The 23,518-nt window shown below is 45.3% G+C and overlaps 1 protein-coding gene across 1 annotated transcript in view; it reads right to left on the reverse strand.

Moving 5' to 3' along the window:
* The window catches only part of NHSL3 (NHS like 3), a 124,107-nt gene that overhangs the window by 57,451 nt on the left and 43,138 nt on the right, over positions 1-23,518 (reverse strand). Inside the window, exon 2 of the mRNA XM_063954132.1 lies at positions 3,117-3,266. Within this exon, the coding sequence (XP_063810202.1) occupies positions 3,117-3,266 (150 nt within the window). The remainder of the gene's footprint in view (positions 1-3,116; positions 3,267-23,518) is intronic.

Raw genomic sequence — 23,518 nt, forward strand, 5'->3', positions numbered from 1 at the left:
TGGGAATACAGCTTGTGAATGGCTTCCAAAACTGCCTCCCTGTCGGAGGGAGACTTTGGTAGAGCAGACTTCAGGAACCGGCGAGGGGGAGACGTCTCGAATTCCAGTTTGTACCCCTGTGATACTACCTGCAGAATCCAGGGGTCCACTTGCGAGTGAGCCCACTGCGCGTTGAAATTTTTGAGACGGGCCCCCACCGTGTCCGAGTCCGCTTGTAAAGCCCCAGCGTCATGCTGAAGACTTGGCAGAAGCAGAGGAGGGCTTCTGCTCCTGTGAAGAGGCTGCCTGGTGCAGTCTTTTTCCTCTTCCTCTGCCCCGGGGCAGAAATGAGTGGCCTTTTGCCCGCCTGTACTTATGGGGACGAAAGGACTGAGTTTGAAAAGACGGTGTCTTTTTCTGCTGAGAGGTGACCTGGGGTAAAAAGGTGGACTTTCCGGCCGTTGCCGTGGCCACCAGGTCCGATAGACCGGCCCCAAATAACTCCTCCCCTTTAAACGGCAATACTTCCATATGTCGTTTGGAATCCGCATCCCCTGACCACTGTCGCGTCCATAACGCTCTTCTGGCAGAAATGGACATAGCACTCACTCTTGACGCCAGGGTGCAAGTATCCCTCTGTGCATCACGCATATATAGTAATGCATCCTTCAAATGCTCTATAGTTAGTAATATACTGTCCCTATCCAGGGTATCAATATTTTCAGTCAGGGAATCCGACCACGCAACTCCAGCACTGCACATCCAGGCTGATGCGATTGCTGGTCGCAGTATAACACCAGTATGTGTGTATATACCCTTCAGGATATTTTCCAGCCTTCTATCCGCTGGTTCTTTGAGGGCGGCCGTATCAGGAGACGGTAACGCTACTTGTTTAGATAAACGTGTGAGCGCTTTATCTACTCTAGGGGGTGTTTCCCAACGCGCCCTAACCTCTGGCGGGAAAGGGTATAGTGCCAATAATTTATTAGAAATTAGCACTTTTTTATCGGGGAAAACCCACGCTTTATCACACACCTCATTTAATTCATCTGACTCAGGAAAAGCTACTGGTAGTTTTTTCACTCCCCACGTAATACCCTTCTTTGTTGTACTTGTAGTGTCAGAAATGTTCAATGCCTCCTTCATTGCCGTGATCATGTAACGTGTGGCCCTACTGGACATTACGTTTGTCTCCTCACCGTCGACACTGGACTCAGTATCCGTGTCTGGGTCTGTGTCGACCCACTGAGGTAACGGGCGTTTTATCGCCCCTGACGGTGTCTGAGACGCCTGGACAGGCACTAATTGATTTGTCGGCTGTCTCATGTCGTCAACAGTTTTTTGTAAAGTGCTGACATTGTCACGTAGTTCTTTAAATACAACCATCCAGTCGGGTGTCGACTCCCTAGGGGGTGACATCACTAATACAGGCAATTGCTCTGCTTCCACATCATTTTCCTCCTCATACATGTCGACACAATCGTACCGACACCCAGCACACACACAGGGAATGCTCTGATAGAGGACAGGACCCCACTAGCCCTTTGGGGAGACAGAGGGAGAGTTTGCCAGCACACACCAGAGCGCTATATATATCAATAGGGATAACCTTATATAAGTGTTACTCCCTTTTATAGCTGCTGTTTATAATTTAGCTGCCAATAGTGCCCCCCCTCTCTCGTTTTTACCCTGATTCTGTAGGGACTGCAGGGGAGAGTCAGGGAGCCGTCCTTCCAGCGGAACTGTGAGGGAAAATGGCGCTTGTGTGCTGAGGAGATAGGCTCCGCCCCTTCACGACGGCCTTATCTCCCGCTTTTTTCTGGAAAACTGGCAGGGGTTAAATACATCCATATAGCCCAGGAGCTATATGTGATGTATTTCTTTTGCCATCCTAAGGTATTTCTGTTTTTATTGCGTCTCAGGGCGCTCCCCCCCAGCGCCCTGCACCCTCAGTGACCGGAGTGTGAAGTGTGCTGAGAGCAATGGCGCACAGCTGCAGTGCTGTGCGCTACCTTAGTTGAAGACAGGAACGTCTTCTGCCGCCGATTTCACCGGACCTCTTCGTTCTTCTGGCTCTGTAAGGGGGCCGGCGGCGCGGCTCCGGGACCCATCCAGGCTGAACCTGTGATCGTCCCTCTGGAGCTAATGTCCAGTAGCCTAAGAAACCCAATCCACTCTGCACGCAGGTGAGTTCGTTTCTTCTCCCCTTAGTCCCACGATGCAGTGAGCCTGTTGCCAGCAGGACTCACTGAAAATAAAAAACCTAAAATAAACTTTTACTCTAAGCAGCTCAGGAGAGCCACCTAGCATGCACCCTTCTCGTTCGGGCACAAAAATCTAACTGAGGCTTGGAGGAGGGTCATAGGGGGAGGAGCCAGTGCACACCACCTGATCCTAAAGCTTTTACTTTTGTGCCCAGTCTCCTGCGGAGCCGCTATTCCCCATGGTCCTTACGGAGTCCCAGCATCCACTTAGGACGTTAGAGAAACTACTATTAAAATGAGACTGGACTCCACGAATTGTATTTATAGCTGTAAATACATTGGCAAGGTATCAAATATCCTTTTTTTTTTTTCCCCTCCTCTAAGTAAGAGTATGATGATACTTACACAAAAGTATTCTGTTTGTTGTTGTTTTTGCAGTGCATGTGTATGTAAAGTTTTATTTTCAGGTGGGTGCACACTATGACATATTGTGAAATCTTTGTACTTTCAAGCAATCTGCAAGACCATTGTACTGATGATGCTGCACCTCAGCTGGGATAATTCCGCAAATGACGCAGTGCTACATTAAGCATGAAACAATATATTTTATCATCATACAACGGTATGTGCAATGTGTACGTGATACAATATAACGTTCAGATCTATACCTAGCTTTAGATTATAAGGACTTGTAACATAAATGCCCTTATTTATTAATGAGTGATAAATTTCACTGTGAGTGATAAATTGCAACAGCCAATCGGCGCCTAACTGTCATTTTTCAAACACACTGTAACATGACAGGAGCAGATTGACTGGTGCAACTTATCACTCACAGTGAAATTTATCACTCAATAAGGGCAACAGTTTACAGGTAAAGGCCAAAGTGAGAAGAGCTGTTGTACAATTTAGAACACCCTGGTGTTTTTTTACCTCTCCTCTGCAGAGACTTGAGCCCCTCCTGAGCCTGGTTGTGAATCTCTTCAAGAAGAGGTGTTCGTGCGATGGGGAAGAACGTATTGTCAGCAGATTCATTTTCCTGAGCTGGAATTGGTTGGGGATTGCCATCAGGTTTGGAGTTATCTATAGGAAACATAAGAGGGGAGTATTGCATAAGCCCTATATTCCTATCGTACTTATGTTGCTAATGTCATGTTTTTATACACTGGGTCAGTGGTGGTGAAGTAAACACTGCTCTTGAAAAGAAAACTACATATTCTCATATCAAATGAGTATCTGTACAGAAAACAATTGCATGTTAATACTTCAACACACTTCCTTGCAATAGCTCTATCATTAGACAGCCATCTTAAATCAGATCACATGTTATCTGGCAGTTGACTACTGTATCCTATGATGAGTCACTCTCAGCCTAGAGGACACAAGCTTTCAATGTCACGAGGATAGTATCAGCACACTGTGAATCAGACTGGGCTGGGGCTACCCATGGAGCACTTCCCCTGCAGCCCCAGAAGCGAAGATTGTCAGAAACAATAGGAGGTTGTTTTTTGTTTTTTTGAAATGTTCATACTTTGGTGACTGCTCCTTGTAGCCTTAATAGCATTACCTGTTTTTCCACTGCAGCAGCAATCCCATGAGAGTACTGCTGTACCCGGGCCCTCTCCTGTTAACTCGTATGACTCAGCAGCACCATAACTCCACATTGAGTATGAAATGCAACTTATGGCGCATACACACTTGCCGAGAAAGTAAACGACGTTGCTCATTTTCTTCCTTCCTGAGTGATGTTTACTTTCTCAGCAAGTGTGTATGCCAGCGGCGACTAGAAATGCGCGGCCTCGCAGGGCGTTAACGACCTTTGCTGTCTGACGTGCATGCAGCTCAATTTGAACTGTTGTCCAAGAGCTGGCCGTACAGCTCAGGCCGCGGCATGACATTACTGAGCGATATGGTCATCATATCTCTCAATGTGTATGCACTGCCACCGACTGCCCGGTCCGGGACGGGTTAACACTAGGCGACGTTGTGCATAGAGCACATCGCCTAGTGTGTACCCACCTTTAGAATACTATTTACATAATCCTTACATACAGCAAACTATACAATTGTGGAAATAATGCTACTAGTAAGGTAACATTAATTCCTGCTGAAACTGCTCCAACTCCGCTTATGTACACAACTTCTGATATCAAAAATGTTTACATGCTAAATAATAAAATAAACTCATGTCCCTAAATTTTTATTTCATATTTCACTATAGACACAATCACATAGATGATCTATACTCAAGTTCTGGGATTAGTCTTCGACTGTAACCTCTGTCATTTCACATCCAACCATGGATCAACTACTGCTACTGCCTCTCTTAAGCGATGGAGGCGATTTAGTTAGCTGGAGATTGCTTAGTCCGTCATTTTGCCAGGAGAGATGAAGACTAGTACAAAGCGATTTATGTATCCTGTTGTAATTCCCTTTTGTAGATGAAAATGTGGGTGAATTCACTTATACCACTTTCAGACAGAAAAACCGTCAATTACCCGGCATTTCAGTGCCGGGTTGTGTTGCCGGGCCCTGTTTGGCACCCACTTTCACACAGACAAGTAAATTACCAGGTACTTTGTGGATCAACACCGTCATTTTGTCTGTGTGAAAGGGTCAACCCGGGTCGAAATTCCTGGGTCTCTGACCATGGTTAATTTCAGAGTCAAAGTCCTGGGAATTCCAGCCCAGATTGACCCTTTCACACAGAAAAGGACTCAAGTTTTTCAGGAAATTACAGGGTAGGACTGCTTCACCCGGTAATTTCAGTTTCTGTCTTCTAATTGAGTCACCCACACAATAAATTAAATATAGTGTCTTGCACATCTAATCATGAGTATGTGCACTGCATTGGCAGCTGTCAAAGTCAGAAAAATATCTCTATGCACACTACCATATTTGCACCTCACACAGGTCCGTGCTGCGCATGCGTATGCTCTCCCGTACGTGCACATACTCACAGTCGCGGGCACCCGCAGGCGCACGGTATGCGTATTTACGGTAGAGTTTATGTGATCGTAGCGTGCGACTCAATCGTTACATATTTTCAGTAATAATGTATTTTGTAGATCATGGTCCCTTTGATAGATTCTGAAAGTTTAGGTAACATAGCATGTTCCTGGACAGAGAGATCCCTCTTTGTATTGTACGAAGGGTCTAACAGGGGTCATACAGTGGTGTTTGGTACCCATCGGAAGAGTATTTAAATAGCAATATTCCGGTGTTGGTTTGGAGCGGATAAATCGCTCGTGCGAATAGTTATGGACATAAGAAGTTTATGTCCATTTACTATTATTTGTTCTTACTTAGCCATGCGGCGGGAAACCCAGTATCCCACCCACCTGAACAGTTGGAAATCGTCACAGCCCACCTGTATGAATCAACCTATGACCTTTTGTTATAATGCGAAGCCGAATTCCTGTGTCCAATGAACAATAAGAATATAGGGACCATTGTACTGTATTGTGTGTAGTGTATATAAGGTCAGCCAGCCTGAACAGGGATCAGACTCTCTCCACAAAGGGTTATCATATTGACAAACTTGGGGTCTGGTACCAGGCTGCGCTGCGATCGTTCCCAGTGTGTGTATGTAAGTAATTCTCTGTAATCATTGCTCTTTCTTTGTATTGGCCACATTCTCTCTCTCTTTCGGTTTAGTTTAAGATTGTAACATTAGTGTATATTTCTGTCTAGATATTCTGTTAGATTTATATGTTAGTTTGTAGTGTATGACTTGTGAACTGTTTCCCCTTATTGAAATAACTTAAGACTTGTTAGTAAAAGGCTTTGGACCCTTAACGGTAGCGTGTGTTCATTATATTGCAAGGGGTAATAGGAGCGTCTCTTTCGCTCAAACAGCTTTAATATTAACAAGGTTAAACAGCGTTCTATCGCTACAGTGTTTTAATACAAGGTTTACAGCGTAAGAATATCTTTCCTGTGTGTCACATACAAGTTTTACTGATTGTTATCCAGTGAGCGTCTGCGCCGCTCGTGATCTCCTCGTGGTCCCGAGCGTCCGCTACGCTAAGAGCGTACCCTTACGGTACTACATACTCCAATAGCGTACAAAGTCTCTTAACCTCTTAGAGTGTTTAATAAGGTAATTAAATCGACATTCTCAATTGGGGCCTCGTCCTCCCTCCACACATCCATCCGCACTAGCTAAAACAGACTTTATCTGTCAGCAAAGGGCGGGAACGCAGTATCCTTTTGTATCCGTATTGGTGGTGAGGGATACAGTAGTGCTGACTAGATAAGCGTCTGTTTCGCTACGCTGTAGGAGTGCTGGGGTGGAATCCGGAACCGGAGGTAAGAACAATACGCTATTATCTTTTAAAACTGTTTATTTCTGCTTTTGCATACGCACACACGCATGCACGCACGCATCTACATTGTAACTCACTTTCTTGGTGCCATTAGAATTGATTATTAGACACGTGCTGAGGAATCTGGTGCTATTTAGTTAAGATTACAAAGGAAAATTGTTAAGGGTATAAGTGTAAAGAACACACACACAGCATAGCAAATACTGTGGTGTACGGTAAGCGATTTCTGTTGAGTATTGTTTACATTGATAGAAGCGTGTTGATTGTGTCGCTGTGGGCGTATCTGCACTCTGTGCATAAGTGTCTCGGACAACGTGCAAAAGCACGTACGTGACGCAAAGGCATACGCACGTGGCGTGTTTTACGCAACGGAACGTACGCATACGCCCATTGAGACTCAAATCACACAATAACCTTGTTTAGGGTGGGCGGTATAGTATAGCCACCTGGTAAATGGCACACAGTTGTTCAGTTCAGTTTACTAAAAGTATTAGTGAAAAGAAAACCTTTTTCTACTGCAAACCCAGGGATTGGACTCCTACCTGTATGAAAGGAATTTCTGTACAGAAAGATTAAAAGTGTATTTGATTGGAAAGGAGTGAGTGTGGAACTTAAGGTATTGTTTTTGTGAACCCACAAATCGGGATCCCGTCGGAGACCACATCAGGTGAGTGGACACTTGGTGGCGTGGGACTGGCTTGCCCGCGTTAACATTGTATTGAAGGAGCAAGTAGTTTCCGCAGACAAAAGGACTGCGAGGTATTTAAGCGCAGCCCCGGGGAGGGTTTTGCGTAGCACCCATATAGTCAAGGTAAAGCTCCGGCTGAAGGTTTCGCAGCCTAAACAACCGATTCCATTGGACGTAAAGCGTATAAATATTTAGTTATTTATGCGCTGTGCGACTGGACCGCACGTAATTGTGTGCATTAGTTTGTTACCTTGGTACTCATCAACAATTTATTGTGGGATCATAAACGCTATTTGTACATTCTAACGTGATTTGTGTAGGTTTTTGTTATTTTAAGGGAGTTTCGCTGTTCACTAAGCAAATCTCTAACGACCAATACTTGCTGGGGAGGGATCGCGCCCCAGTAAATAGAGGTTACAAAAGATCCCACGGATTGGATAGGCCAATTGGGGCGCAGAGTGAGTGAAAGCACTGGTTAAACTTTCACCGTCACCTTACCGCGGGCAATTTGGTCTGTTTGTCAGAATTAGCTAAGACCGCAATATCTACAAACGATGGGGGCCAGTTGCTCAAAGAAGGGACGTCCAACAAGGGTTCACGTTGGTAGTTGCTGGCCCAAAGGGTCCGCCAGGTATCAGGTATTATGCAACGAATGGGAACGTATGACAGAGGATGATGGGGAACAGTCTCCCCGGGTAGGCAGTCTGAACCCTGAGGTATTACAGAACCCACGAAAAAGGATAGGTCTAATAAAATCTGCTAAGCAGAGGATTAGACAAAATGATTGTTTACAGTTATGGCAACGGGAAAGTGAAATACAAGGAGAGCTAGCTCATACAGCTGACTCTCACCTTGGTGAGAGAAATGTGGCAGTGAAAGAGAAGGTGGTTACAGAGAATGACACACTGGTGTACGATAAAAATGCACTTAGTAACTGTGTTAAGAATGAAAGTGTAGAATGTAATAATGTTTATGAAAATGAAAGTGTTAAATGTACAAATGTTAACCTGTGCAAGTCGCACCCCATGTTAAACTTCCCTCAGGATTACCTGCAAGAAAGTGAGCCCAGAACGATGTCGGCACCTCTTCCAACAACCTTCACACAAGACATCCAGGTGGACGCGACCAAATCGGTAAAGGCAATAATCAAACCCCCTAACGGAGGGTCAGGTGAGGTCGTGTCCACAGGTACGTACAATGTTATATATCATGCACAAACAAATGTACCTCATATTGAAGAACCAACACAAGATGATATGATTGAATTTAGTCCTGTCAGGGTGATCACAGTCCCCAATGGGAAGACTGACGATCAGGGAATCACTCCCGTCAAGGACCGTGCAATGCGCCATCCATGGTCCCGGACAGAATTGAGATTAATCATGTCTGAATTCCCTGATCCCAGGGAAGATCTAGTTTCATGTCAGAGATTTATTAAAGAACTAGGAAACTCCACAGAACCCCCCAACAAAGATTGGCGGACAGTGCTGAGGGCATGTTTGCCCTCCAGTGTTGACCCTGCGAAATTTATTGCTGATTGTAAATTAAACACAGAGGTACCACGTACAGAGGAAAACAATCAGGAATGTATTAAGCAGATCAACCGACAGTTAGAAGTATATTTCCCAGCCATTGTCGAGTGGAACAAAATCTTCTCCATAAGACAAAACGAAGGGGAAAGTACTTCTAATTATTTCCATCGGGCATTGCAGGACATGACTAGGTATACGGGTATAGAAAACATCGAAACAAGTGCACCGCACAGAGAAGTAGCAGTATCTGTGCTAATGCTTGGTTTAAAGGAAGTGTTGAGAGCAAGGATACAGACCACCAATCCATACTGGAGAGATAAATCAGTAACTGCATTAAGGGACTCTGCTGTTGGGCATGAGCAAAACAGCATCAAACACGGGGAAGCAAAGAAGCCTCAGATCCCTGTGGGTAAGCCAAAGGTGAAAAGGTGTTATAATTGCCAGAAGGAAGGTCATTTTGCAAGAGATTGTAGGCCAAGAAGTAGACCAAATTCATATAAACCCCCTAGACAAAGATATGAGCAGGGTAATAACACCCCAAATTATAATCAGGGATCACATAGGCCGCACCTGTAACATGCAGTCAGGAAAGGTGATCATTAGGACTGATGGTAAGCCTGAGGTAACAGTTAATAAATTGGGAGGTCATTCCCTGAAGACACAGGGATGACCGGGTGAAACGTTGTAAATGTATCTGTGAAGTGTTTCTTTTTCTCTCTCCCCATCTCTGACGATTATTGGTAGGATTCAAACATTGCATACATACTTGGTCTTTGCAGAAGTCTACCAAACCCCAGCATGACCTATCCGCATCAATGTATTCTGGCCAGATACAGACAATGGAATATGGAAGTGCTGGGGGGAGGGACTGCGCAGGGAAACCATTGGACATGTAGATATGACAGCCTGATGATCTGGCAATGTGTTAAAATGTTTGAAAAAAAATGTTTTTTTCTCTTTTCCTATTGGTGGTTATTGTTGATTTAAGTAATATACACATGCATATAAATTGTTCTCTCCCTTTGTTTTTTTTTTGTTTTTTTTTTGCTGTTGTTGTTTTCTCTCTCTTCTCACTCATGTTTTCATGTTTAAAGATGGTATGTCACACATCAGTTAGACAAATGGTAATGCAAGATTTTTGCTCCTTACAGAGAGATCGCTGATTTGGAAAGAATATTGCATCATCGGAATGTTCGTTTGGAAGACTGAAAGACAGCACCTTTGAGATGACAACAGAACAAGAAGAACGACAAGACTAGAGAACTTAATTATCGCAACAAGTCTCTCTCCCCCTCAAACTGATTTTTTTGTACCCCCATTACAAATTTCTTCTTTTCTCCTCCTGTAAGATGGACTTGCCCCAAGAGACTGTGATATGGATTTTCCTGTTGACCATGATGTTGACCATGATGTTGACCAGAGCAGTCTGTTTCGGTGAGAGTATCAGTGAGGTCGAGATCCAGAAAGGTCCTGATGATAAAGATGGAGGTGTAAATTTCCAATAACAACCCAATCACCAAGCAAAGGCGAGTACCGGAAACGATCTAGCAGCCATGTTATCTGTAAACATTTTCCTTTAAGGATTGTTAGCTGAAGAAAACTGTATCTGTAGGCTCTGTGATAATGTCATTGAGGATGGGTGTATTAAGAAATGCCAATCCAGTTTTAATATCCATATGGATCGGCATCCCTTGAGTGACTATCACTCTTTAGTGGGTAGTGTGCTTAATAAAACAGATTGTTGGGTATGCTCTCAAGTACCTCAAGGTCACAGAAAATCAGGGCTAGTACCATTTCCTTTAACGTTAGGGGAGGTACTTGAGTTAAGTGGTGGGAGACCGGTGGACAGGAGGTTTAATATCTCCATCCCTCCTAGTTTGAAGCTCCACCAATACCATGTGGATAGGTCCCTATTATGTTTCAACATCTCCAATCCCCGAAAGCCGGGAAATTGGGAAGTGTCATGGAGTAACCAAACCATGACCTTTTCGCATAGAGCAGATAGAATGCCTACAGATACAGAGCTTATACGCCACATAGCCAGTAGAGGAAAATCTTTCCGGTATAGGTATACCTTAGGAAATAGGATTACGAGAGTTGGAGAGGTATCACCAGGATACTGTGCACATATCGTACAACCTGATACGTGTACTAAGCAGATGGAAGAATTAGGGTTAGGAGATTTCACATGGAAGGTGTGTAATATGGTTATGTCCTACTCCGTCCCATATGTTCTCCCCGATGATGCATATTTCATATGCGGGAGAAAGGCGTATAAGTGGCTTGCCCCAAACTCTGAAGGATTGTGTTATATTGGAAAAGTACTGCCTGAAGTAATGACTGTATCACATGACAAAATGAAAGACATACACCGTGTTGCCCAAACTCCTTATACTCATACTCATTACGAGCACATCGTTAAACGGCACCTGATAGAAAGAACAGAGCATCCGGCCTCTGACATGATCCATGAATCCACCGGGATTCAGTTTCTAATCGCGTTAGATATCACTCGCACTGCTAGAGGAGTGCTGAACTATAGATACATTTCTGCGCTCGCCAATTTGTTAGATAATATCACTGAAATGTATGATGACACGTTTAGGTATACTGGAAGGGAACTTCAAGCTTACAAAACAGAACTAGTCCAGCATAGAATGGTTCTCAATTACCTCACAGCAGTAACAGGCGGTTATTGTGTCACACTGGCAACACAATACGGCGTGAAATGTTGCACATATATTACGAATAGCACCGAGGACCCGGTCGAGGTCATAGACCAAAAGATGGACGATATTCTCCAACTGAAGTGGGAATTTCGCAGAAGACACAATCTCACCCTTGCTGCTGTGAGTAATGAGCTGACTAGTTGGGTGTCATGGTTGAACCCGCGAAATTGGTTCTCCGGTTTAGGAGAATGGGCCCAAGGAATTATAATGGATGTTGGGAAGTTTCTCCTATGTATCTTAGGTGTTGTCATATCAATTGGTTTGATATTTAGATGCGGTCAGGCTTTAATGAGGTGCAATCGACGTACCAGGGTAATGAGTTTAAGGGGTGAGGAAACTGTAATTCCAATGGACTTGATTTATGACCCAAATGTAGAAACAATGATGTGATGAAAATGCGATTTCTACGGTCCGTTTCTTTCACCTGTTTTTCCGTTTCCTCCAAGGTAAAAAGACCCACTTGGACGAGGAATTTGATGAGCCGATATGCAGACAACAGAGAGATTAAAGAAGAAGTTTTGACAACCTGATACACAGATTTTTGATGAACTATGCCATGGATCCCCAGTTTCCCTAGAAAAATTTAAAATTACGCTAGCCCAACACTTTTGTAAATCTATGGACATTGACAGCTTTTGCTCGCACCTTATGAGCAAAAGCACAAAGAAGACTGCAATCAACAGACACCAAACAAGACCTCAATCGACGAATGTTCATTTACCTGACATAGAATACCACCGCATTTACCGTAATTATGTCTTTTCTTCATTTCTACAACCCTCAGGTAATGACACACATAGTCGATAGGGAATACAGGCACAGATATCAGCAATCACATATCTCCCCCATTCATGTATCATCAACTAAAATGTGCTCCCCCATTTTGTTGCAACCACAGCCGAAAAGAGCTCTGTAAAGTTTGACAGCCCATCCACAAACCCGTACCACCGGATAAGAAGGAATTCGAATGTATACTTCGCAATACCTCGAAGCTTGATGTACAACACGTACGGCACGATGATACATGACCCCCCCAAACATGGATCCATACACACATGCTTCTGCTATCTCACTAGGTCATACCCTCTTCACACCTACTCCTCTCTCCTCCCCTACCCAACCATGGAAATATATTAACCCCTGACATATATTTTTCTCTTTTTGAATGTTTTTAGAAGGTGGCAGTTATTGTTGACTGCCAAAGGGTGGACTGTCAAAGTCAGAAAAATATCTCTATGCACACTACCATATTTGCACCTCACACAGGTCCGTGCTGCGCATGCGTACGCTCTCCCGTACGTGCACATACTCACAGTCGCGGGCACCCGCAGGCGCACGGTATGCGTATTTACGGTAGAGTTTATGTGATCGTAGCGTGCGACTCAATCGTTACATATTTTCAGTAATAATGTATTTTGTAGATCATGGTCCCTTTGATAGATTCTGAAAGTTTAGGTAACATAGCATGTTCCTGGACAGAGAGATCCCTCTTTGTATTGTACGAAGGGTCTAACAGGGGTCATACAGTGGTGTTTGGTACCCATCGGAAGAGTATTTAAATAGCAATATTCCGGTGTTGGGTTGGAGCGGATAAATCGCTCGTGGGAATAGTTATGGACATAAGAAGTTTGTCCATTTACTATTATTTGTTCTTACTTAGCCATGCGGCGGGAAACCCAGTATCCCACCGACCTGAACAGTTGGAAATCGTCACAGCCCACCTGTATGAATCAACCTATGACCTTTTGTTATAATGCGAAGCCGAATTCCTGTGTCCAATGAACAATAAGAATATAGGGACCATTGTACTGTATTGTGTGTAGTGTATATAAGGTCAGCCAGCCTGAACAGGGATCAGACTCTCTCCACAAAGGGTTATCATATTGACAAACTTGGGGTCTGGTACCAGGCTGCGCTGCGATCGTTCCCAGTGTGTGTATGTAAGTAATTCTCTGTAATCATTGCTCTTTCTTTGTATTGGCCACATTCTCTCTCTCTTTCGGTTTAGTTTAAGATTGTAACATTAGTGTATATTTCTGTCTAGATATTCTGTTAGATTTATATGTTAGTTTGTAGTGTATGACTTGTGAACTGTTTCCCCTTATTGAAATAACTTAAGACTTGTTAGTAAAAGGCTTTGGACCCTTAACGGTAGCGTGTGTTCATTATATTGCAAGGGGTAATAGGAGCGTCTCTTTCGCTCAAACAGCTTTAATATTAACAAGGTTAAACAGCGTTCTATCGCTACAGTGTTTTAATACAAGGTTTACAGCGTAAGAATATCTTTCCTGTGTGTCACATACAAGTTTTACTGATTGTTATCCAGTGAGCGTCTGCGCCGCTCGTGATCTCCTCGTGGTCCCGAGCGTCCGCTACGCTAAGAGCGTACCCTTACGGTACTACATACTCCAATAGCGTACAAAGTCTCTTAACCTCTTAGAGTGTTTAATAAGGTAATTAAATCGACATTCTCACAGCGCACATAGAAACACCCACATTTACAACCCTATACTTGTCTATGTACTTTTCAGACCAGTGCACCAAAATGCATATTACACTTAATAATAACACCTCCATATTTCTCCTTCCATATTGTAATACTCTGTTACCTGATATTACCCTCCACATACTATCCCTGTTTATGCATAAAAGTTTATTCACTTTGCTATCCACACAAAATTTAGCTTCCCAACTCTACTAATCCTTGCATAGACTCTCAAAGGATTACCCTTATTCTACAAAGCCAAACTCACTAAAGGCCCATACACACTGAGCGATTTTAAGCTGAAAGCAGGTCACTTTCGGTGTGTTGAGCTGCTTTCAGCTCAAAACCGCCCAGTGTGTATGCTCCGGCAATGAGTGCTGATGCGCGCTCCTGCTTCATCGCCGGCAGCCGCCGTTCATCTGCTGGTATTACCAGTAGATGAACGGCGGGGTGAACGGCTTTCCATAGCGTCGTGCTATGGAAAGCCGCTCACCCCCGCTGACATCACTGGGCAGGGGGGAAAAGCGTTCAGTGTGTATGCAGTGAGCGATTTTCAGCCCAGCGATGTCAGCGATCATCACTGTTCATACACGCTGGGCAAAAACGCCCGGTGTGTATGGACCTTAAGTCTGTCTTATCTTACATATGTAACCTCCACTCAGAATAGTCTTCCAAAAACCCACAACACTGATCAATCTTGAAAGTGGTGAGTATTTGGGTAAGAGACATACTGTTTTGGAATTTAAGTGGTAGGTTGTTTTCTTTTTTTTTTCATAATTTCAAACAATTCTGTGTATGGGATTGTGGTAGTCATACATGTCAACAATAGTATGGTGTTAGTCATACGTACATATCACAAAGTATGGATATACAAGGGAGAGTCCTTAAAATTGATTCTAGCTTGCAGCACATTCTCTAAATTCCTGCATATTTTGAACAGAAAATCAAAATGTATTTATAATCAGTCCAGGTAAGGTTCAATTGAAGAAATGAAGTCTGTAAAGAAATATTGGTTTACCGTAATGACAGATGTCAAAATCCTGCCGTGCCGGCATCTGCAAGTGCATAGTCAGAAGCTAATTGGTACAGATCTACTAAGGGCAATGCTGTGATATGCCGAAAAGACTGTGTATGAACACCAGCAAAGACACCCTACATTGCAGCTCCATAGAGGTACATATTAAAATGCACCAATTATGCCTACCATGTGTATGAGATTTACGCAAACTGCACATCACCCATACAGGCAATTTGTTTTCATTACTCCTAATTGATTTGACCCCAAGCGGTTAATTTAGTGAATGACATTTATCTATAGCAGTACCCCTTCTATTTAACCTGTGTGCATTCATAGGGAAGTTTTATCTTTATATATTTTATTCATATTTTGAAATACATATTTTAGCTTGGCGGTTTGCTTCATCAGCATGTATTGTGGCATGTACTATATCAACCGCAATATTCAGATGTTACCTATAATATATTATAGCACTTGTAATGATTGTTTTTTCTGTTTTAGTTCATGTTTATTCCAATAGAGCTTTAGGCTGCTCAGACCTTTGGGTGTTGAGCTAGTGTTTACATTTCTGAGTCTGGGATATTAAAATGTTGGTCTATCATTCTCTGAAACAGTGTGGCATGTCTCTGATCCACAAAGTCTGAGTATAGTAATCCACTATTAAAGAGAGTGTTTTGTCCATTCTCCCATTACAGGGAATGTATACCGTAGGCAGGGCACATACTCAGGTTTTGCTTTAATTAATGGAATGGGGCAATTACTGGAGACAGTGCAAGAAACAGCATTAACCAAACAATATAAAACCCGAGACATTTATGTTTGTGAACTTTACTCCTGAAAATACAAATGTAAATGCCATTATACCGTATATTGCACTTGATCATTGTTTGTCTCCGTTACTTTAGTTCTCGCATTTCAGTTTTCATTTTGGAGGGCAAAAAAAACCCCACAAAGGGGTTGATTCAATTGTTTATGTACACCCGATCTCCTGTGTAAAGTGACAGGAGATCGGGGGGCGCAATTAATTTGTCTTTTAACATTTTGATCTCTCCCATACATGCGGGTTTAGCCATGTGAAAGAGTGCTAGGCATGATGCAAAAAGTGCCTTTTGGGCGCTCAAATGGGTCACTTTCCACACATTTCTGCTTGGAAATGCCATTGCCGCCCCAATGGAGCAACATTTAAATTGCTCCGTCGGGTGCCTGGCTGGGACAGCCACGGACGCAGTCATTTGAATCCCACCCCCCCCACCCCCAAAGGTGGAAGCCATTTAACCAAGTGACGCTATCCTACATACAATGCTGATTATACTGTAAACTAAAACGGCACTGCTCAAAATGTACTTTAAAACTCTTCATGTAATATTGGTAACAGTGAGGGCCCCATGGTATGGACTCCCCCCCTCCATTAGTTAAACAGCTGGTGGAGCTGTTTCCCATGGTGGATATCCACTTTATACAAAGGATCAGCCTACAGGGAATCAGTATGATTTACTGGTGGGCTGGATGTCGGCTGTCCATATCCCAGCAGCGGGACAAGCGCAAAGAGTCCAGTTGTGGGCTCGGTGGCTCACCACATGATCTATTCCCACTCTATGGGTGTCATGGACACCCACGTGTGGGAATAGTCCTGTTTTGCCAGGATTCCGTCTGGCGGCTTTGTCGGTTGTCGGCATTCCGGTGTCTGTATCCTGACCGCCGGGATCCCGACAGCCGGCAAATTGAACGGATCCCTGCCTACATTATGTTGAAGCTGTGGCGAGAAGAACAGTTACTTTAGTTTCGAGAGCAATGAACACAACTGTGGCTTACTTTCAGTAAGTGAATAGCATCCAGCGGATATGTTTATACTTGCATTTGTGATACAGGTACTAACAATGCAGTAAAAACAAAGATAAATGTTCTTCATGTAGATAAAGTGTTTTTTTTCCAAGTTTATGAAGCACAAAAGACTACACAAAAAAATAAGATTTTACTCACCGGTAAATCTATTTCTCGTAGTCCGTAGTGGATGCTGGGGACTCCGTAAGGACCATGGGGAATAGACGGCTCCGCAGGAGACTGGGCACATCTAAAGAAAGCTTTAGGACTATCTGGTGTGCACTGGCTCCTCCCCCTATGACCCTCCTCCAAGCCTCAGTTAGGACACTGTGCCCGGAAGAGCTGACACAATAAGGAAGGATTTTGAATCCCGGGTAAGACTCATACCAGCCACACCAATCACACCATATAACTCGTGATAGGAACCCCGGTTAACAGTATGATAACAATGGAACCTCTGAAATAGATGGTTCGCAATAACAACCCGATTTGTGTAACAATAACTATTTACAAGTATTGCAGACAATCCGCACTAGGGATGGGCGCCCAGCATCCACTACGGACTACGAGAAATAGATTTACCGGTGAGTATAATCTTATTTTCTCTGACGTCCTAGTGGATGCTGGGGACTCCGTAAGGACCATGGGGATTATACCAAAGCTCCCAAACGGGCGGGAGAGTGCGGATGACTCTGCAGCACCGAATGAGAGAACTCAAGGTCCTTCTCAGCCAGGGTATCAAATTTGTAGAATTTTGCAACGTGTTTGCCCCTGACCAAGTAGCAGCTCGGCCAAGTTGTAAAGCCGAGACCCCTCGGGCAGCCGCCCAAGATGAGCCCCCTTCCATGTGGAATGGGCTTTTACAGATTTAGGCTGCGGTAGTCCCATCGCAGAATGCGCAAGCTGAATAGTGCTACAAATCCAGCGCGCTATAGTCTGCTTAGAAGCAGGAGCACCCAGCATGTTGGGTGCATCTAGGATAAACAGCGAGTCAGTTTTCCTGACTCCAGCCGTCCTGGAAATATAATTTTTCAGGGCCCTGACTACGTCCAGTAACTTGGAATCCTCCAAGTCCCTAGTAGCTGCAGGCACCACAATAGGTTGGTACAAGTGAAAACCTGATACCACCTTCGGGAGAAAGTGAGAACGAGTCCTCAACTCTGCCCTATCCATATGGAAAGTCAGGTAAGGGCTTTTTCCGCCAATTCTGACACATGCCTGGCCGAAGCCAGAGCCAACACATGACCACTTTTCATGTGAGATATTTCAAATCCACGGTTTTAAGTGGCTCAAACCAATGTGATTCCAGGAACTTCAAAACCACATTGAGATCCCAAGGTGCCACTGGGGCACAAAAAAGGGGCTGAATATGCAGCACTCCCTTACAACGTCTGCACTTCAGGCTGACATCCTTCCTGGCTTTGATCAGGATAAGAATGACTTCCTCCGGAATGCCTTTTTCACTCAGGATCCGGTGTTCAACCGCCATGCCGTCAATGCAGCCGCGGTAAGTCTTTGAACAGACAGGGTCCCTGCTGCAGCAGATCCTGTCTGAGTGGCAGAGGCCATGGGTCCTCTGAGATCAACTCCTGAAGTTCCAGGTACCAAGCCCTTCTTGGCCAATCCGGAACAATGAGTATAGTTCTTACTCCTCTTTTCCTTATTATCCTCAGTACCTTGGGTATGAGGGGGAGAGGAGGGAACACATAAACCGACTGGTACGCCCGCGGTGTCACTAGAGCGTCCACAGCGATCGCCTGAGGTTCCCTTGACCTGGCGCAATATCTTTTTTATTGAGGCGGGACGCCATCATGTCCACCTGTGGTCTTTCCCAACGGTTTACCAGCATTTGGAAGACTTCTGGATGAAGTCCCTATTCTCCCGGGTGGAGTCTGCTGCGGAAGTCTGCTTCCCAGTTGTCCACTCCCGGAATGAACACTGCTGCCAGTGCTACCACATGATTTTCCGCCCAACGGGGAATCCTTGTGGCTTCTGCCATTGCCCTCCTGCTTCTTGTGCCGCCCTGCCTGTTTACATGGGCGAGCGCCGTGATGTTGTCTGTTTGGATCAGTACGGCTGGTTTTGAAGCAGGGGCCTTGTTTGGCTTACGGCCTTGTAAAGGGCTCTTAGCTCCAGAAAATTTATGTGAAGTGAAATCTCCCGTTTGGACCACAGTCCTTGGAATTTTACTCCCTGTGTGACTGCACCCCAGCCCCGAAGGCTGGCATCCGTGGTCACCAGGACCCAGTCCTGTATTCCGAATCTGAGGCCCTCTAGTAGATGAGCCCTCTGCAGCCACCACCGCAGCGACACCCTGGTTCTTGCCGACCGGGTTAACCGCTGCTGTATCTGGAGATGGGACCCGGACCATTTTTCCAACAGGTCCCACTGGAAAATCCTTGCGTGGAACTTTCCGAATGGAATTTCTTCGTACGAAGCTACCATTTTTCCCAGGACTCGTGTGCATTGATGTACCGACACCTGTCCCGGTCTTAGGAGGTTTCTGACTAGAGATGACAACTCCTCGGCTTTCCATTGGAAGAAACACTTTTTTCTGGTCTGTTTCCAGAATCATTCCCAGGAACAGAAGACGTGTCGTCGGGACCAGCTGTGACTTTGGAATTGAGAATCCAGTCCTGCTGTTGCAGCACTTCCCGAGAAAGTGCTACCCCCTTACCAACTGTTCCTTGGACCTCGCCTTTATTCGGAGATCGTCCAAGTACGGGATAATTAAAAATCCCTTCTTGCGAAGGAGTATCATCATTTCGGTCATTACCCATGGTAAAGACCCTCGGTGCCGTAGATAATCCAAACGGCAGCGTCTGGAACTGATAGTGACAGTCCGGTACCACAATCTTGAGGTACTCCTGGTGAGGAGGGTAAATGGGGACATGCAGGTAAGTATCCTTGATGTCCAGAGAGACCCTGTAATCCCCCTCGTCCAGGATCGCAATAATCGCCCTGAGCGATTCCATCTTGAACTTGAATCTTTTGTTATATGTGTTCAAGGATTTTAAATTTAAGATGGGTCTCACCGAACCGTCCGGTTTCGGTACCACAAACATTGTGGAAAGGTAACCCTTTTCCTGTTGCAGGAGGGGTACCTTGATAATCACTTGCTGTGAATACAGTTTTTTGGATAGCCACCAACACTGCCTCCCTGGCAGAGGGAGTTGCCGGTAAGGCAGATTTTAGGAAACGGCGGGGGGGAGACGTCTCGAATTCCAGCCTGTACCTCTGAGATACTGTTTGAAGAACCCAGGGATCCACCTGTGAAAGAGCCCACTGTGCGCTGAAAATTTCTGAGACGGGCCCCCACCGTACCCGGGTCCGCCTGAGCAGCCCCAGCGTCATGCTGTGGACTTACCGGACGCAGGGGAGGACTTCTGCTCCCGGGAACTAGCTGTGTGCTGCAGCTTTTTCCCTCTACCTTTTCCTCTTGGCAGAAAAGATGAGCCTCTAGCCCTCTACTTTTCTGGGGCCGAAGGGACTGTACCTGATAATACAGTGCTTACTTTTGCTGTGGGGTAGCTTGTGGCAAAAGTTTTGATTTCCCAGCCGTAGCTGTGGAAACGAGGTCTGAAAGACCATCCCCAAACAGTTCCACCCCCTTCTAGGGCAAACTTCCATGTGCCGTTTTGAATCGGCATCGCCCGACCATTGCCGAGTCCATAACCCCCGTCTGGCGGCAATGGTTTTACATAGCGCTTATTAGTGATGCCAGTCGGCAAATATCCCTCTGTGCATCACGCATGTATAAGACAGCGTCTTTTATATGCTCTATTTTCAGCAAAATATTGTCCCTATCTATAGTATAAATATTATCCGACAGGGAATCTACCACGCAGCTGCCGCACTGCACATCCATGCCGAGGCAATAGCAGGTCTCAATATAATGCCCGGGTGTGGTGTATATAGCTTTAAGGGTAGTTTTCTGCTTTCTATCAGCAGGTACTTCAGGGCGGCCGTATCCGTGACGGTAGTGCCACCTTTTTTAATAAGCGTGTAACCGCTTTATCTACCCTAGGGGTTAATTCCCAACAATGACCTATCCTCTGGCGGAAAAGGGTACGCTGCTTAGAAATTATCAATTTCTTATCGGGGGAAGTCCACGCTTCCTCACACACCTCATATCAATTCCTCAGATGCAGGAAAACTACTGGTAGTTTTCGGTCACCAAACATAATACCCTTTTTTGTGGTATCTGGGGTATTATCAGAAATGTGTAATACATTTTTAATTGCCTCAATCATGTAACGGGTGGCCCTATTGGAAGGTACACTAGTCTCATCATCGTCGACACTGGAGTCGGTATCCGTGTCAACATCTGTGTCTGCCATCTGAGGTAGCGGGCGTTTTAGAGCCCCTGATGACATGCGAGACGCTTGGACAGGCACAAGCTGAGCAGCCGGCTGTCCTATGTCGTCAAACCTTTTATGTAAGGAGTTGACACTGTCATGTAATTCCTTCCATAAGTCCATCCACACCGGTGTCGACCCCGCAGGGGGTGACATCCCATTCACAGGCATTTGCTCCGCCTCCACATCATTATCCTCATCATACATGTCGACACAGCAGTACCGACACACAGCACACACACATGGAATGCTCTGACAGAGGACAGGACCCCACAAAGCCCCTTGGGGAGACAGAGGGAGAGTATGCCAGCACACACCAGAGCGCTATATATCACAGGGATATCACCTATAGAGAGTGTTTTCCCTTATAGCTGCATAATATATATATATACTGCGCCTAATTTGTGCCCCCCCTCTCTTTTTAACCCTTTTCTGTAGTGCAGGACTGCAGGGGAGAGTCAGGGAGCGATCCCTCCAGCAGAGCTGTGAGGGAAAATGGCGCCAGTGTGCTGAGGGAGATGGCTCCGCCCCTTTTTCGGCGGGCTTTCTCCCGCTATTGTAAAAGTTCTGGCAGGGGTTAATAAACACCTATATAGCCCCTGGGGCTATATATGGTGTCAGTTCGCCAGCCAAGGTGTTAATATTGCTGCTCAGGGCACCCAGCGCCCTGCACCCATCAGTGACTGGAGTGTGTGGTGTGCATGAGGAGCAATGGAGCACAGCCGCAGTGCTGTGCGCTACCTTGGAGAAGACCGAAGTCTTCAGCCGCCGATTTTCCGGACCACCTTCTTGCTTCTGGCTCTGTAAGGGGGACGGCGGCGCGGCTCCGGGAACGGATGACGAGGTCGGGTCCTGTGTTCGATCCCTCTGGAGCTAATGGTGTCCAGTAGCCTAAGAAGCCCAAGCTACCACCACTTAGGTAGGTTCGCTTCTTCTCCCCTTAGTCCCTCGGTGCAGTGAGCCTGATGCCAGCAGGTCTCACTGAAAATAAAAAACCTAACATATACTTTCTTCCTAGGAGCTCAGGAGAGCCCCTAGTGTGCATCCAGCTCAGCCGGGCACAGAAATCTAACTGAGGCTTGGATGAGGGTCATACGGGGAGGAGCCAGTGCACACCAGATAGTCCTAAAGCTTTCTTTAGATGTGCCCAGTCTCCTGCGGAGCCGGCTATTCCCCATGGTCCTTACGGAGTCCCCAGCATCCACTAGGACGTCAGAGAAATTCACAGTACAGTAGAAATAACCTGTTATACTATGTTTTATAGCAGTCTATGGATTTTTAATTATCCAGCAGTCCTTTTTCATAAAATTTTAAATATGAAAAAAAAAAGTGCCTAGACCTCCATATTTAATCACAAATACATTGCAACCAAAATGTGGAACGTAATTACTTTTTATTTTAATCTATAATCTGGGCACTTTTCTGTTATTACTTTTCACCTTCTTTAAATGGATCTGTAGGTTCTAGTCTGCCATACTAACATATGTTTGTCTGTGCAGAAATAAGTGTGCTGAGCTAATGGGGGCAGTGACCACTAACGCAGTTCTGTAAGTGAGGAGGGCTGATCTGCATCTGAAAAGGGCAATGTCATGTTAAGTTGGAAACCAGCAGTGAACGAAGAATTAGACTTCAAAAGGAAACATCTGTAGTACCAATGTCAAATAATTGGTAAAATAAAACAAAACCATTGCTTAGTCCTTAAACATTAGCTTGCGAACACTGATGTTTTCTCGGACGTCCTAGTGGATGCTGGGTACTCCGTAAGGACCATGGGGAATAGACGGGCTCCGCAGGAGACTGGGCACTCTAAAAGAAAGATTAGGTACTATCTGGTGTGCACTGGCTCCTCCCTCTATGCCCCTCCTCCAGACCTCAGTTAGAATCTGTGCCCGGCCCGAGCTGGTTGCACACTAGGGGCTCTCCTGAGCTTCTAGAAAAGCAAGTATTTGTTAGGTTTTTTATTTTTAGTGAGATCTGCTGGCAACAGACTCACTGCTACGAGGGACTGAGGGGAGAGAAGTGAACCTACCTGCTTGCAGCTAGCTTGGGCATCTAAGGCTACTGGACACCATTAGCTCCAGAGGGATCGAACACAGGGCCCGACCTCGATCGTCCGGTCCCGGAGCCGCGCCGCCGTCCCCCTTGCAGAGCCAGAAGACAGAAGAGAATCCTGAAAATCGGCGGCTGAAGACTCCGGTCTTCATTAAGGTAGCGCACAGCACTGCAGCTGTGCGCCATTGCTCCCTATGCACACCACACACTCCGGTCACTGATGGGTGCAGGGCGCTGGGGGGGGGGGGGGCGCCCTGGGCAGCAATTAGAGTACCTTACATGGCTAATTGACACATAATACAGCTTTTAAGCTGTATATGTGCA

Source organism: Pseudophryne corroboree, chromosome 2 (assembly GCF_028390025.1).
Source record: "Pseudophryne corroboree isolate aPseCor3 chromosome 2, aPseCor3.hap2, whole genome shotgun sequence".
NCBI lineage: Eukaryota > Metazoa > Chordata > Amphibia > Anura > Myobatrachidae > Pseudophryne > Pseudophryne corroboree.